The sequence below is a fragment of the Phalacrocorax carbo genome, chromosome 10 (assembly GCF_963921805.1).
Source record: "Phalacrocorax carbo chromosome 10, bPhaCar2.1, whole genome shotgun sequence".
Classification (NCBI taxonomy): Eukaryota; Metazoa; Chordata; class Aves; order Suliformes; family Phalacrocoracidae; genus Phalacrocorax; species Phalacrocorax carbo.
This window is the reverse complement of record NC_087522.1, coordinates 5966634-5984585: the sequence shown is the minus strand read 5'-3', so window position 1 is coordinate 5984585 and position 17952 is coordinate 5966634. Positions and strand designations below refer to the sequence as shown.

At 40.2% G+C, this 17952-nt stretch overlaps 1 protein-coding gene across 2 annotated transcripts in view; it reads right to left on the bottom strand.

Annotated features, from left to right (window-relative positions):
• The window catches only part of MAD1L1 (mitotic arrest deficient 1 like 1), a 381515-nt gene that overhangs the window by 352915 nt on the left and 10648 nt on the right, over window positions 1-17952 (bottom strand). For both annotated transcript variants that reach the window (XM_064461586.1, XM_064461587.1), the window contains exon 9: window positions 17805-17866. In XM_064461586.1, coding sequence (XP_064317656.1) covers window positions 17805-17866 — 62 coding nt within the window. The remainder of the gene's footprint in view (window positions 1-17804; window positions 17867-17952) is intronic.

Here is a 17952-nt window from a genome sequence, read left to right as displayed (position 1 = left end):
AAATTTAATATTCAAAGTGGAGGACAAATAACATTTCAGACCAAAAGTTTTATGGAAGCCCATTAACCCATCAGCTCTAGGCATCTGCTAACAAACACGAGGCGTACCAAGACCTAAATATTGCAGTCCCAGTAGAAATCAGAAGAACCCAAAGACTGTCATCGTTGCTACAGTGGTGCTCGCACCCCAGTGTTACAGAAGAACAGCACAAAATCCCAAACTCATCAGCCCTCAGAAACACTCTCCTTTAAGGGCAGAGCACATCAATCCCACCTTGTTTTGAAATTCTGCTTTCTTTCCTTAACATCCAAACCTCTCAACCCGCAAACATAAAGTGCCCCATATCCAAGTCCTCTGACACACTGTGACAATAAAACAGTTGCCCTCAGCCTTGGCAATAAGCAGAGATTTAAATAAAAAGTTCTCCCTATGCTTCCCATAGGAAAAAAAAAAAAAAGAAAAAAAAACCCTCACCCCACCCTCTCAGTCTCTCGTTCCCAAAACCAGAGTTGGATTACATACTCTGAAAGTTTTAACATCAAGAAGAATGATGAACGTTAAGAACAAACGCTGAGAAAATAACTAAGTCTTAGAGCACGCCAAAGCAGTCAGAACTAAGTGGATATAATAAACCTGCCTGTGAAAGCCAAACCCCAATCACCATCATCCATAAATAATGAATAATTCATGTCAGAAGGAAACAGAAGCAGACTTTAAGACTTGTTCATAGAAAGTGGAACTGCTATAGTGTAATCGCATTAAAGATGTAAACAGTGGCATTTCAGCAATTACTGTTCTCCTTTTGCCAGCTCGCTCTCAAAAACCGGTACATCAGCTCAGCCGCCCGCATCAAGCCCGGGGTTCAGAGCAGCCAAAAGCAATTATGACTTCCCCGTGTCTTTGCCACAGGCTTCTGTGACTGGGATTAAGATAAGGCCCGGATTGGTGTCACAAGCACTGTGACACCATCTTGGCTTACTGCTATCATCTAGTTTTAGTCACTTTCAATGCCTGAAGCTGCTAAGGGAGGCACTAATAAGAATCAGACAATAAGAAGTTTCTAGAATTTGAAATGTATTCACAGAAGAGCTACCTCTTCTCTCCATTAAAAGAAACAAACATTCCTGTTTCACACCGCTTTTGCATCCTTTCTTGCATGCACATTTATCTTCAAGATCTTAGTATGACACAGCATGCAGGACTACCCACAACCAGGTACTTTTTCTGTGGTGAATGGACGGTACAGAAACAACCAGACAACAATGAAGAGTTAAAACACACCCTTCTGGAAGTCTTCACAATGTCTACTCCACTGGAGATCTCCTCCTGGCTTCTCCAGGGTCTGCAGCTTGCTGATTCTGCTCATTGCTGGTGTGACTGCAGTTCTGTACCAGAGATCCACACCTGAGGAAAGGTGCATCAGATATTCCTAACCACTCAAATTCCACTTGAGCTTGATTGGGAAGATGCTGCAAAGCATTCATAACCTAAGTGTAAATGGGAGTACTATTTATACAGTAAGTATTAGAACACTCAGATGCTAAAGGTGTCATCTTTGGACAATAGTTGCAGTGAGCAAGCACAAATGAAAGCCTCAGCCATTAAACCACAAAACAATTTAAAGTCACTGGTGCAGAGCTACCTCAGTTAGCTTCCTCCTAAGCTTGTCTCAATTCTCAAGTTTTCCTGCTACTGAGAAAATTTTCAATTTACTTTAACCATTCTGGTTTATAACTTGAGCATTTGCCAGCTAAAAGTGTTCTCCAACCTCAGCTCAATCCTCCTTCCTCTGCTGAACCACAGCTTCCCTCATAAAACTCCCCACTTCGGAAGCATCTCAAAGAAACAGTGCCAGTGTTAGCATTTCTTGCGGAACTTGATACCTCCTTGATACTTAACCTTTGCAAAGACAGGATTAAAATGAAAACACAAAGGCATATGGTAAACAAGTCCCACTGCCCAGAAGTGACTTTGCCAATGCTTACAGAACACGCGACCACATGCTGAGCATTTACTCTTTGCAGAGTCACGTATCAAGTCCAGGATTTTTGAATTGCCAACACACGTTTTCTCTACCACATTTACTATAATTTTTTGACAAGAAAAAATAAATCTGCACACAGCATATGACAGAGAGGAGACACTCTTGAAATTCTCTAACCTAATGCTTATGCAGTGCAAAGAGCTTTTTGCAACCCTGGGTAAGAGGATGACTGACCAAAAGAAAAAAAAAAAAGCCGCCACATCTTTGAGTTCTACCTTTCACGTAAAGAGATGAACCTTTCAATCAGCGCAAGAAACATACAGAAAGGTTCAACAGTACCAGCCTCCATGTGAAATCAACACCCCTCTGCACAGCCATCTTGCTCCTCTCTGTGCCTGCTTCAAAAAGCTTGCCTCAGACAAGGAGATACATCCTCCACTGGCACTCGTTTTTCCATAGGGGACATCTTCCAAAATCCTGAGGGAATGGGCAGATTTACTGCAGTGAGATGTTCAAATATATCCTACAAAAAAACTTTTTGCTTCAAACCCAGGGAAGTACATAAACAATCACAAATCTCACGTGCACGTTCACCACAGTCTGTAAAAGTATCATTTTTTTAATCAGACTTAAAATAAATGCTTAAACCTACAGCTTCTCAGAAAGGAGAAATGAGGGCTGCCAACTGATTTTGTATCAGGGCTACCTCGGAAAAGAAGGGGAAGAACATAATAGTTGAAAGAAACATTGCCCCCCCCGCCTTCTCCCTTCAGAAAGCACAAAGGCTTTAAATTCATGAAACCAGCTCAACTGTGTAGTTACCCTCTGAAAGGCCATTAATTACCTAAATTGGGCTGTGTGGAAGAGGGGAATAAAAATGAGACAGGGTCAAACCAGCTCTGGAATTGATTTGGGGGGAGAGAGGGTATATTTCAAAAGAGGGAGGGGTTTTGCTCTCGCCTTCCCTCCTCCCTCACTCTCCAGCAATCACCGTGGCCGAAAGAGACAGCAGAAGAGGATTTCATTAATAAATTTATTTCAACTTTCTTTTCAATGGTGTTAAAAATGTATGCAAATCCATTCATAATTAGGTTTAAAAATTCCATTTCATGGGATAATCAGACTTCAAAAAACTCAATTTTAGTTTTAATCAGATTTTAACAAGGATATTAAGTCCATTTCTTTCAGAAGAGGGAGAAACGGTGAATTTAACACAAAATGTATTCAAGCTTAGCCCTGGGAGATAATTAAATAAAATTAATTTGGCAAGGGTTGTCTGTAAATGGAAACGCTCCAGACAGCAGAGCACGTTTCTGAAGGAAACAAAAGCAGTTCATTACTGTACAAACAGATACAAAGCTTATTGTTCAGACAGAAGGGAATTGCAGCTTTTCCACAACAGCAAGACAACCTGGGCCCTCAAGCTGCCTCTGACAAATGCAGCAGTTTGTGGAGGAGGAGAAGGTAGTTATTTCCTTCTCATTTCAGCTAAGTCCCTTAAACTCCCCTAGCACAGCAAGGAAGGAAAATGCAGGGGACAGCATATACAAGCCTAATGATTCCAAATTATCAAGCACAGAAAAGGATAAGGAACAACCTAGTGAGAGACAGCTCCTTAAAACTAGGAAAACCCATGAGCAATTTGAGGCCACCAGCAAAACTCTTGTCAGATAAAATTTCATCAAATTCCATGTAGTGATTTAGTCCCTACACCATAGATCTGAACTCCAGCATAATACCAGAAGCATCCCATTCTCCCTGACAAAAGCCATGGACTGATACGGATGCTAAAACCTTGGTAACTGTCCTTCTGATGTTTCAATTCAAAAGGGCCAAATAAATATCTCGTAGCTCTTACAATCTTAGACACAAAAAGTGTAGTTCTTTTAACACTGTATATTACCGGATTTGTCTGACACTTAACTACGAACATCATATGGTATGAGAAACTGTCCATGAAAGTCACTTCTGGCAAATACCTAACCTACATGCACCATGAAAACATAAAGCACAATGGCTGACTCTAAGGCAAAGTTAAGGGTTTAATTTGTATCCTCCAAACTTTTCCCCAACATTGGGCACTTTTAAGATTCAGATGGACAGAGTGCTGGGCCATCTTGTCCAGACCATGCTTTAGCCGTGAAAGGTTGGACATGATGATCCTTGAGGTCCCTTCCAAATTGGTATTCTACGATTCTGTGAAACTCTACTGACTTAGACACACCATTGTTGAAAAGAATAGTACAACATACAAGAAACAGACAAATATTTGGGGGGGGGGGGGGGGGGGGGGACGGGGACGGGGACGGGACACACACGACACCAAACAACATTTTAAGTATCTAACTACAAAAGAATGACATTGAGAAATAGCATGTTTCTCTTTAGCAGCTGTCATAAGTCATATAGACAGGAGCACATACATGTTCCAAGACCTATGTCTACCCAACATGATGGGGGGAACCACCAAAACAAACGAAAACCCCCAGAAAAACACAAATTCAGGGCACTTTTTCACTCTTCCTCTCTACAAGCCTTCCAAATATATCAGTTATTACAAAGTGCCAATTGCATTTCCCCTTGCCAGCTACCTGCAGACAGGCGAGCCGATAGGTGTTCTGTCACATTGACAAGTGGGACGGCTATCCAGAAGGCAGATGATGTCTTTGCCAAAGTCACACTGGAAACCATCAGGCCTAAATGAAAGGCTTGTCACAAAACAGGCTTGATGCCATCAACCTTGACTGCTAAATTTGCAGGAAACCACCTGAAGCAACAAAGCTTTAACTCTGGGAATACAAAGAGCATACAGTCAGAAATGTTATTTGCAAATGTACTAGCAAAACTGAGTAAAAAAATTCATCACTAGGTTATGAATCATCTAGAGCATCGTCTTCTGAACAGAGCCAATAGCAGAGCTGTGAAGTATCACCGAAAACTGTCAAGCTAACTAACCGATGAACAGCTGACTTCTCTAATTGAGGATACTGATACTGAACACATTCTCAGTCAAAGCCATATACCCTATTTCTGTCCTTCTTAGAAAAGCTAGTAGAATTTTAAGCCCTCACTGAACAGCTTCATGTGTACCACAAAAACAGAATGATTGTCTCATTAAAAGAGAAAAGAAATTAACTTGGTCAGCAGGGTATAACTCAGGAAAATCCAGAATTTCATATTTCTTCCTACCCAAAAGATTGATCTTCCTTTCACTACACTGTTCATATCAGAGTATCTCTGGAAGAGACTTTAAACAAGTAATGAGAATTCAAAAGCAATTCCAGCAAGAACAACTTGTGCTAGAAATGGTTCTTGCAACAGTTGCTCATTACTCCCCACAAAGAGGAATAGCAATTGTTAACTTGGCTGTCAAGAGAGTTGAGAATAACATGGAGAAAGGGTGTGGGTAAGGATTGAGTCAAAGTGGTACTAGAAAAGGAGAGAAGAGACGCTCAAGATTTCAAGTAAATACATTTCTAGAAAAGCCAAAACTGTGCCTATGTTGGAAGGTCAGGCTCCCTGACAGATCCTATTTCCGCTTACAGCAAGAGGCAGTAACAGTTGAGAGCTGCTTCAATGTGCAGAGGTTTCTAACATGCTATTCCAAAACGTATTATCCTCTTAAAACAATGACATTCTGCAACAGACATGACTTCATTACAAGAAACTTTGCTGCCAGGTGATGAGCAAAATAAGCACAGAACACATTTCAGTGCATCAGCAGCCATGGGGGCGGGGAGGGGATGAAATTTGGAAAAAAAAAAAAAAAAAAAAAAAAAAAGCTTTGCCAACACACTCCCTGCATTTTACATCAGTGGCAGGGAGGGAAAGAAGGTTCCATACACCTCCACCTCTTAACTGCCTTGGCTGCTTGGAAGAGATGGGCACATTATATCTTCTTTCTGCTGGAAAGACCTGACTCTGTTTTCTACAAGCTATTCTAACCCCACAGAAAGCTTCACTGGAAAACACGAGCCCTGAGCTCTTATTTCAGTTGTTCAGGCCAGCACTTCAGAAATAACCTCCAGACAGTAACTGATTCCAGGTTTTCACTGAACACAGGGATCCACTCAACGCCCAGCACCTCCCACCTTTGCTTACAAATTCTGTCAGTTATAGGCCCAATTCTCTTGAGAGCCTGGCGCAGTGTCTGCCCTCGTCCAGGCAGCTCACTTCAGGCTGGACTTTCTAGCTTATAGTTCTTCCTCATCTGTTGAGGGAGAAGAGAAGAGAGACATATGCCAACAAACCTGTGTAACACACCTAACAGCACAAGAGCATAGTACATACAGGAAGGAGCAGCCACAGTAAAAATCTAATCATATGGTTAAGACAAAAAATACTTCTCTTTTTGTCTCCTCAAACAGCACTGCAAGATAAAAAGGCATCATTTATAGAAACAGCAGCAATTTAAGAATCTCACTTCTCTCTATAACTTTTCAACTTTGTTACATATAGTTTCAAATAAGAAAGATTATAGCTGAAACAGTATCAAAGCAAAGCATTTTTCTATTTATTTTATGCATAATATCTCCCATTTGATGGAGTTTTTACTTTTAAAAAGGTGGGGGACACTAAATAAAATTCTTTATGCTTAAGTAAAATCCATGTTGATGAGAGTTAAAGTTTCATTCTAAAAATCTGCTTCATGTCTTGCACGTTACTCTGGATTTTCCTATCTAGACCAGGATACCATTGTCTCTGATGCTGGACCAGAGGTAGACAAGTAAACAATCCAATCCAACATGGCAATTTCTGTGCTCCAAGTTATCTTAAAATAACAAACACCACTTACATTATCAGAGCTAGTTCAGGAGAACCTTGAGGCACTTATCACATTAATCTTTTAACTCACCAACATTTCAAGCTCACTATGCCCTTTAAAAAATGTTTGAAAATATTGTGCAGTGCTTTTGCTACTACAAGCCACAGTAATTTCTTCTCTCCAAACAAAGCATGCACAAAGCTATATTTACAAGCATATTCCCTTTAATAATGTAGTTTGTGAAGTAAGAGAATATAGCTCAGGTAAATACATGCTTCGGTCAAAAATATTCACTGGCAAAGAGGTCCCAAGGGAGGCAAGACCGAAGCTTAAAGACAAGGCTTACATAATAATACCACAAGGCATTTAAGCCAGCTTGTCAGAGCTAGGAGCATTTTAAAGATGCTAAAAAACTGGAACAGTTGAATGTTCATACATTTCCAATTTTCTCCCACCCCATTTTGATGTTGCTATGCTAGCTACCCTATTAAGTACAATTAAAACTGAAATTAGACCTTTCCTGGCTAATCCAGTACAGAACTCCCCCGTGCACTGATGACAAACCAAAGACAAACGATTAAGTATCACCTTCCTAGCTACCATCAGAAGTATGAATCCTTGCTCTAGGCATTGATGAGGAGTGAATCATTTTCAAAATGCCATCAAGATAACCAGCACCAAATCGGCTCAGAAAAGCTTCTCAGACAATACAAATCATATTTTGGTTTTATCTACATGGGCAGATAAACTTTTCTTAGTATTTCAGCACATTTTTCAGCGAACTGCTTATTTCTCAACATGAACAAAGGTCAGCTGTTCTCACACTTCAGGTCCCTGTCCACAGTTGTTGTTCTGTGTGGGCAGAAAGATGCACAATGTCTACTTTTATTCAGTAAACCCCCCCAACTCCTTCCCAACTGCATTTTTCAGAAGTCTGGTATTTAAAAAATAAATGCCTGCAATTCCAAACTAAAATATACCACTCCATTTTTCCTATTCTTGAGCCCATTCCCTTGCTTACAGATTGGTACATAGGCATTCACATAAAAGCTGGATTGAAAAGGATCTTTTAGTTTAGGTCCTTCTTTCTAGTCCTTTGCTATTAGGAACTCGAGTCATCTCTTCCATAACCTTCTGGAGCTTCAACTCTGAAGCAGTAATTTGTGTACTTTTGCCTCCACTGGAAGCTGCATTCAGAACTTAGTCTTTCTAAAAGTTAGAACCTCTTTCCAGCTGTATTCATGTCAGGGTTACAGCAATTTGTTTTAAATGCCAATGCTAGCCTTTAGTATAGATGGTTCTTTTCGTCTCTGGTATTGACCCCCTTCCTTCTCCTCCCCTCCATCCGTGTATTTCTTGGCAGCGATTACATCTTCTGCCAGCCTTTGCTAGGAGGCCAGTCCTTCTATTCACTACTGGTTCAGGGGACTCTCAGGCTTCTACCAGCAACCCTTTTCTGCACTTAGTTGCCACTATCCTCCTCCACAGTGGGTGACCAGAACTTTGAGAAGTGTCTCTCAGGCCATCTACAAAGGCACTTGAACACTTCCATCTCCATGGAAGTGTTTCTCCCGGTGCATCCTATGTGGAAGAATTAACAACCATCCTGCTGTAAATAGGCACACAGTCCTTCTAGTCCTTTCCACTGCATGTGCCACATTTTACAAAAGTAGTTTGTATTCAGCTCCCAATTCTGTGGAGCCTCATGCTTTGTTTCACTGAATTTTGTCTCACTTCTTTAATCCTTAGGGTCACTCAGTTCTGCATATCCAGCTTTTGTGTATTTATGAATCGTCTGAACTTGGCATCGTTATCCAAGTTTTATCAGCACACACCAAATTTTTGCACCAAAACCACTAATAGAAATACTAAACAAAGCAGATCCTAAGGCTAATCTTTGAGGAATTCTACTTATCCTTGCATTTTCCTTTCAACAGTACTTAATCTATCCCTGCTTAAACATTTCCTTATAAACCCTATGATTTTTCTATTAATTTCCAACTTCTCCCACGTGGTTTATACCTTCCCAAGTGAGTCGCTTGATCAAATGTTTCAGTGAAGTTCAAATAAACAAGATCTATGGTGTTTTATTTGATAAGATAATTGATTCCCCAGACAAAGAAAGCTGTTACATTAGGCTGGCACAAACCATCTTGGCACTCCTTGATCCTTCTTCAGGTAGATTCCTTGCCCTGTAGATAAAGGCCATGCCCACTAGTACAAGGGAGTAGCACCATACAAGAGTTTGAATACTTCCTGATATATCTCAGTTTGCTTCTACTTAGAAAAGGCCTGTGCATTCTGAGAACGGTTCTGAAAAAGGCATCGCTACACTAAAACCAAATCATCCTCGATGAGCATATACAGGATCCATTTTTACATTTTTGTTTAAAAGTTTCCCTGCCAAAACAACCTTTGGGGATAAATGAGGTATAATACACTGCACATCTAAGGGAGAGAGAAGGCAGAGCACATCAACAGCCCCAGCAGAAAATTTACAACTGAAATATTGAAAGATGCTAAAATCAAAGTGGAAAGGTAAAATTAAAAGCGAGCTAGAGATTATGGTGGTACTGAGTCTGTGGAAATGACCAAATGAGAGGGTGAATAAAAATCAAGCACGAGCATTTGAGCTGACAGTAGCAAACCATCCCCTTGCTGATTAGTCTCTGCTATTTAAATGATAATTTCACTTTAAGGCAAACAGGACTGCTTAATGTAAAGAAAGTGGCTCTTTATAAAAGTGTCTGTATTTTTGAAAGCTTTTCCTTCACAGCAGAGTGAGCACCTAAGTTTAAGCCATTTACACATAACATGGGTCACTACATGCTGGAAGAAAGCAAGCTACTTTTACCCAACTGTTTTTAACAGCATCTCAAACATTGCAAGAAATATGGCAGCAACACTGAAGAAAGTGTCTGACTGGGGAGTCCCCTGTGGCAAACAAATCACCTGCTACGCAGAAGACAACACCAGCACACATTTCTAAAACCACTCCTGTTCTTAGAGGAAAGAGAGCCTTACATTTATTGGTTTGGGAAATGCACTCTATATTCAAGCTGGGACAAGACTCAAAGAGAGTCAATGGAAAACGAAGTTATATTTTCCAGTAAAAAAGGGTGCTTTAGCATCTTCACTTAGAAAACAAAGTTCTTATTCCCCTAGTAAGAATCGTCCATCTCTTCTTTGATTTCATTATTCTTCATACAGTTCCTGTAGGCGAACTACTGAAGTTGCTCAAATTATTCTTCAACAAAGAAGATGGATAGTGTGCTAAGCCACTGTTCAATAGTTTTCTTCGTCTCCAGAATGCTAGATCTGTGATCCCGGGAAGGCAGTTTCCTTAACTGTTCCCACAGCTTTGAAATGCAAAGCAAGGACAGACATATTTTTGATGTGAGCTTGCTTACTTCTTCCTCTGATTCTCTGATTATACATTACAGCCTCAGTCTGCCTAGATGTCAGGTGTTCATCTGTTATGTTTTACACTCCTCCTATCTTTTCTTTAGCCTCAAGGCTTATTATTCTGACATATTCAAATGGGATTAAAAGCATTAATGGCAAAGGAGAAAGAACACTAATATTTTTGAACACCAGAGATAAGTACAGTGGTTTTAGAGAAAATTAATATCGGATAGGAAAACACAGCAGGAAGCTCTGCCCAGCTTTTCAGTTAAGTACTGGCAGGAACACACCCACAATACTTTAAGAAATCTTTGAAAAGAGGTGCAGACGGTTGCCACACTAAAATTAAGCTGATCAACACCATGAGAATAGCAGAAGACGGAAGACTAAACTCTGGCTAAAGCATATATTGGACATCAGGCTTTCAAACTTCACATTTAAATACATTATTCCCTTCCAACACCCAAACATGGCCTGAAGTCTCCCAAAACTGCATTCTGACTACTCTGAAAACCAGAGCTTCAGATTTTGAGATGACAAACGAACATTTTCCCACCACCACACACGAGAAACATTCTGTCAAGGAAAGCTAAAACCTAAGGCACTGCAGAAAGTGAAGAATAACGTACATTTTAACATAGCACAACAGGATAACGAAGAACAGAAGAGCTTAGAGCAATACTCCAGCATATGCTGCATGTCACATTCAAGAGGTGACAACTTCCTCCAAGACTTCTCTGTGTAAAGAATGGTGGCTTCGGTACACATAATTATTGTAAGACAACCACAACTAGTTTTCTCTTGAAAATTCTACCTCACTCTCTAAAGACAAAGATCCCCTTCGGAACTGTTCAGGCACTTGGGGGAGAAGATTTTAAATCCTTTTAAAGCAATGCTTTCATCTTTTGCACATACCAAGTCCTAAAAATATTGAGCACGTAACCTATATTTCTGAATAAACACAATGGTAATCTTCACCATCCCTTCCAACCCTGGCTGCTCATTGCCACTTCCTCTGCCCTTCTTTGGAACAGCACAAGTATTTATGCACACACTCAGTAAACCTGATGAGGGAACCGATCTGGCTGAAAGCTGTTTTCCATTCCAGATTACTTTTTGCTATGCAGAACCACCTCTTTTAGCAGCAGTGCTCACAGAACCATGAAGTACCAGGTAGGATCAGACATTTTCACACAAATACTTGAGTCAGAAGCCCCACGTGACAGGAACGGCCGAACTGCTCTAAGTTGAGACTAACTTGTCCTGGAACTACGCAAGAGAAATTCACACAACATTAATCCCCGTGCAGAAGCCAGCAGAGAGCCCTGCTTTGAGGGATTTTGCAGAATACTAGCGACCTGCATGCACTGGCCCTCTTCACAGAGTCAGTTCTTCAACATTTATCAAGCCTTCAACTTCAGTGGAGGCTCTTAAAAGTAACTGTAAAATGTAGTACCACCTCTACACAGGACAACAGCAGATAATCTTTCCATGAGGTAAGCTGAGACCTCATAACTATCGAAGTTTCTACAATAAGCATAGCTTCTTTTACTTGTTTCGTTTTTTGTTGTTTGTTTGCGGGTGTTTTTTAATTAGTGCTTTCCCCTATGTAGCATTTATCTCCCTTTTTGGTGCCCTGGGAATTCACACTGTGATGAGACAGCTTGTTTTACACTGGAATCTTATAAACAGCAGTCATGCAATTTTCAATATGTTCACAGATCATAAATTACAATTATTTACGTAAAACTTACATGTACAAAACAAAGCTTCAATAGCCTCATACTATGCTAATTCCAATTTCCTTCTCCAATTAGGGACTTACCTCTAAAGTAGGGGCCACCATTAGCCAACCCAGACAAACAAACACCCTCACTCCCCCCAAACACAGAAATTAGCACTTAAGTTCAGGTCAGTGGTACAGTTACAGACATCAGCCAGCATCAAACAGTTTTAATCAGATCGACTTCTTCCTCAGTGACAAAAGACCAGAGGGCTACAATAGGCTACTCCAATAAAAGTATTTGCTCAACTATGGTCAGATCATGCCAGAATTATGGCATTACTGGAACTAGCAACAGTAACCGCCAGTCTTGACTTGATTGGTTGCAGTTAATTAAGTGTCCAGAAACGCATATGAGCAATTCAAATTATTTCAGCATGCACTGCTTTGTATATCTGTCAACAGATTTTTATTTTTTTTTCAAAACCAGTAACCACTTATTCATAATGGACATTCAGAGAAAGGTAAATTACTACCTTGTGAAAAAGGAGAAGATTATGAGCTTCATTCACTACTGCAAAGATATTCAATGCCTTGGATGGAAGAGAGTGCAGAGTAGCTAAGCATAGTTAATCAAGATTCAAAAAGGAAAGCAGAGAACTCCAATATTCTCCCTTCTCTTCTATTCACTGGAAAAAAAAGAGCACTAATCCACCACTAAATGCAGAATCAAGAAATCTGATTCCCTTTTCCCTCCCTCTCTCCTCCCTTCCCCCCAACTCCAAAAGCAGAATCTGCATAGAAGGACTTCCCGTACTGAGTGTAGCACCTGTGTAATTACAAATTACAACTGTGCTAACCACTGTACTAAATAGAGATGCTTGCCACTTAATTAAACCCTTTCTTAGCGAGGAAATGCATGCACATTCGCACCATCTCCTCTTCTTAATTGGTCTCAGACATTGCAGGAAGCTAGTCCCCAAGATTTGTCAGCCAGCCAGCCCACAGATGTTTCAGAAAGAAAACCAGGTCAGCATTAACAGGTTCACTGCTTTGGCTCTAGGCGACAGGTCAGCAGATCAGTGTCTGCTGCCTGCAGCTGGCAGGCTCCACTAAGTGAAAATGGTCCTTAAGCATTGGCCTCAATTCCTGTCAAATCTGCACTTCTCTTTACAGGCCTGGACAGCAAGCATACAAAACAGCTATAGCAGCTTAACGCGAAATCATCGCTGAAGCCAACTAGATTTACTTTTGCAAATTGAAGGATGACTACAGGTGCTCCCCAAACCCATGCTTCATTAAACCTAAGTGTCCCTCCAGGTCAGCCTTACACTGTAGGCATCAGGGGGCTAAGACCTGCCTTCCAATGTAACTGCAATTAGATGCAACTCAAGAACGTCCAAGAGCATGACTGGAGCCTCTGAGCAACACAGAAGAATCTGAGCGCGCTAATTTTCTTTCTGATACGTCAACCTCACCTTTAATTTCAATACTGTATTCCACAGCCCTTCAGAAAAGGACAGATGATTTCTCCACTGCTTCCCTGTGATGGGCATGGAAAAACGGAAAATGATTCTGAAAGGTACTATGAACAAAGTCTTTTGCTTTATCTTACACACACAAACACTGAGCCTGAGCTGAAACAGAAAATGGTGCCCCAAAAAGGAAAGACCTACTTAAATCAGTCATTATCAATATATTCAATCACCATTCAATCCCTGATTACTCGAACATCAAAACTTTATCACTGATATAAAATAATTCGGCTGTGTATACAAAGATCTTTGAGCCCACCAGGAAAAAATGTAAAAAACTTCATATAGTTACTATCTCCAATTAATGCCCCTCCCCCCCCCAAAAAAAACCCCAAACCAACAAACCCCACACCACAGATTAGTATTTATTGTCTCAAAAATAAAATGCTTGCATTAAAACTCCTCTGAAGCTGTTGCTTGTGGTCCACCAGCCAGCCTTCACAAATTTGCATAACTTTTCAGCAAAACTTCAACCTTTGAAAACTTGCAATCTTCTGCCACTTGTGGATAAATACAATGACAGATTTAGCATTAACCCTTGTCAGCTGCTATCAGTGACCATCAGTATCTTCAGCGTGACTTACTAACCACCTCATCTTTAAAACATACCTGATGCACATCATTCTGCATCATTCTGTACTCCAGGGTGTATCTGTTTATGGATAGCAAAATCACCTGGCTAATTCATTAGAGGACAAAGGCAACACCAGCCAACATAGACAAGCAGCAGCAAAAAAGGCTTATTTAGATTAAAAGCTCACAAACCAAGAACCCTCTTCTTTTATTTGGGTATTTTCTACATGCCTCAGAAGGGAAAGTCAGAACAATAACAGTACTGCTCTAGAGGATGCAATTCTAAAGCTTGAGGTGGGTAAAAAAGCACCAGGCTTTGAAGAAGCCCTATTAAACATGACAAAATGAAGAACATATTTACACATGAAGTTTACAGAGCTGGTTGGAAAAACACTCTACTCTGTGCTATTAGAGAAATATGCACAAATTTTTCATACCAAGATACTGCCCTAAGTACTGGACAACGAGACAGTGACTGCATGCATGTAGCATTAAACAGATTTTAAGAGACCTGGCAGGGGCAATGAACAATTTCCCTCAGACTGGCTGACCCTTCTTAAGGTTCCCAGCTGATGGTGTTTTACATCAGGCCAAGCCTGCCAGACTGGAGCAGAAAACCCATTTCCTCTGCAGCAGGAGAAAGGATGCCATCTCCTGGATGGTTTTGCACACTGTCATCAAAATAAAGCACCCGCCTTCTCTTAGACACAACCTTCCAGAAACACTTCTCTGTTAGAATACATGCTTCTAATGGCAGTCAAGAAACTAATTGGAAAATATCCTTAAGCTAATAGTGCAACTGAAAAAACAAACAGTGAAGACAGTCAACAACTCAGTTACACAAATACTGGATTTTGAAGAAATACAAACTACATCAGCGCATCCTGGAGAGACAGAGTACAAGAAGCTTGTTTTCTAAACACAACTCTTTCCTAATAACAAAGTCCTATAATAGCCATACATGAATATCCTTCTCAAAGACAGCAGACTCCCAGACTTCCTATTCACAAGGCAAGAATTTCAAAATTCAGTGTTTTTTTCCTTTTACAGTTGAAACCAAACCCTACAGCAGGAATATCAAGTCAGAGCAACACACGACAAATGTATGAAAATCCCTGGCAGCATAATAGTAACACACAAAAAAGACCTACAAGACAAATTTACATCCACAATAAAAGACAGGGGCCAGCTATACCTGAAAGTAGGTAGTAAGAACTTGAAGATATCAAAAGGACATATAATTGAACACAAAAAAAAATTATGTAGATTCATGTTGCATATACATGAACCATACATAACTACGGTGTGTATTATTTTATTATCTGGGTATTGTGCAGCTTACAAGTATATTATAAAATGTTTGTATAAGGCAGGCGTAATTCCAAGGGCAAATTCTGGAAAGAACACTGCACAACAGCAATGCAAACAGAACAATGTGCTCTAGAGCTAAAACTGTTTTTCTTTCCATAGTTTATGAGAGCAAGAGGAAAATCCCGGAGCTTACAAGTGGAATCCAGAACTAGCAAACATAAGGTTAGCCTTTTAGTAAACTGTTAATGAACTTGTTTCCCCCCACAAAAGCTGAAGCATTATAAACACTTGGCTCTTTCACCGTTACCAAAAAGAGACCAGGAGGTCAGCGGGGACAGGAGTTGGACCCTATGATCCTTGGAGGACCCTTCTACCTCAGGATGTTCTATGATTCTATGAGTACTAAAGCCAGTAGGATTACCCCTACACTCCTAAAAGCTGCACCTCCTTTCCAAGTATTACTCCATAAAATTACACTCAAAGGTCTGATCATAAGCTAATCTGACAAAAAGCCTGCTGGGACCAGGCAATCAGTGAACAGAAACCACCGAGAGCAGACACAGAACAAGCCCTATGGAAGTGCCAGAGGAAACAAAAAACCATCCTCTCCCAAAACCCCACAGGCTGTACGCACTTCCCTGACATTCTCTGTACCAATGAAGAAAGTGATGAGCGATCCTAATGCATTCCCTTTTCCTTGCTTATCTAGGTATTAGCAAACAGCACATTGCTCTGGCTCTTTGGGACAACGATCCAACTTGCTCCTATTTTCTTCAACTATGAGACAGGCAATTAACTCTTCTCAAACTTTCACCAATGGCATACTCCAGGAACCTAACTAGGACAATGATCTCTCATCATCTTCATAACCCTGACCAAAAATTAACATAATTCATGTTGTAAGAAGTCTGAGCATCAAAAATATAAATACCTTTTTTAAAAAAAAAATAGGGGAAATCATCTAGTTCCACTTGCTACAATTGCATGCAAAAGATGATTTTTCTCAAGAGCAATTCCCTCTTCTGTATGAGAAGACACCATTAATAGTGCTAAACAATATGGCCCAATCAAAAACCTAACACTTTACAGCGAATATTCTGATTTTAAATGAAGGAGTTATTAGACTTCAACAGGCAGAATCACTTGGTTCCATTTATCTCCCACTGTGAAATTACCTCATTAAACCTTTAACAGCTTGAGGTAAGTAAAAAGCTTTTACTCCACTGTCTGATAGAACAGGTTTTGTGAAAAGGATTCATACTATTTCCGTCCATTCCTTGCCATAAGAGATTTAGCACAATTCTAACTTCATCTAAATGTATGTATCCTCAGCAGATGCAGGAGAGAATCTCAAGCATGCTACCTACTAGCATGCCTCTAGAAAAAGGTTCGTTATGCTTATTAAACAGAAAGCACTGAGAAAATTAAGGTGGCCTTCCCAAGTTGAACACAAGTATCTTTTACCTGAAGCAGTAACATGCCCAAACCATATGTGCATATCCAAACACTCCTACTTCCAAACAATCCCCGCAGTGTGCAGCCATGGCTCTGTGGTTGGGCACATGTAATGAATGGACTAAAGAAACAATTGGTCAAATTAGGTTCTGCAGTTCATGTGGCAGCTCAGGCCCTGATCCAATATGAAAGGTGATCTGTACAGTAATACTCATATCAAGACAGTTATTTACAAAGAAGCATATCTCCTTCTGGCATAACAACAATGTAAATATTTAGAGAAAATAAAGTAGTGCTGAAACATGACACACAAAAGCATTCAAGCTACACAGAAAACCTTCTGCAGTGGAAGAAAATGCTCAGGAGATGCACCATTTCCAGCCCCACTTTATACCACATAAACACCAGAGACCTTAAAAAAATCTGGTTCAATGCTCCAGATGTCAGAAAGTTGTTAAGTAACAGTACACAAAGAGGCTAGCTGGTGTTACAGAACACCACAGGGGCGGGGGTGCTTACCCCTTTTATAAGAAACAGTTTATTCCATTTCTCTCGTTAGACAAAATAACTAAATTAACAACTGTTCTTCAGCTGCTTTAGGGAAGAAAAGCCACAACAACGTGATCTGGCAGTTTATTTATTCGCAATCTGGATAGCAAAATTGTATTTACAACAATCTGTCACAAGTAACACACATTCTTGTCTCTGGATGTATCCTGAAATTCTTAAAAAATCACTTAATAAGCTAGTAGATTCTCTAACTAAACATGAATGTAGCTATATGCAAGAAGTTCAAAGAACTCAAAACTGAACCTTGGGCTCAGAAACATTGGTCAAGGTGACTTGATGAAAAACATTTGTTAGTTCCCAGAGATACTTTATAATGGTTTGTATCTTATCGTTCTTCTCATATACAATAAAAAGTACTGGAAGAGCTTCCACATGAAGAAGAAATAGCAAGAAAGCATGACCAACACGCTTCAGAGATCAGATGATTAAGAGGGAAGGAAAGCGGTTTAAGTTTTAACTCCCTCCAGAGCTGTAAGCACATACCTGATATTCAAGCCAGTGCTTTGGTCCAGTTTCTCCCAGCTTTTTAATTTTCCCAGAAGTTTCTAAAGTAGAGATCAAAAGAAAATTTAGAGACACAGGCGAATGTTCTAACAGCTCATTTTCCACAGTTTTCTCAAAATTCTCCATT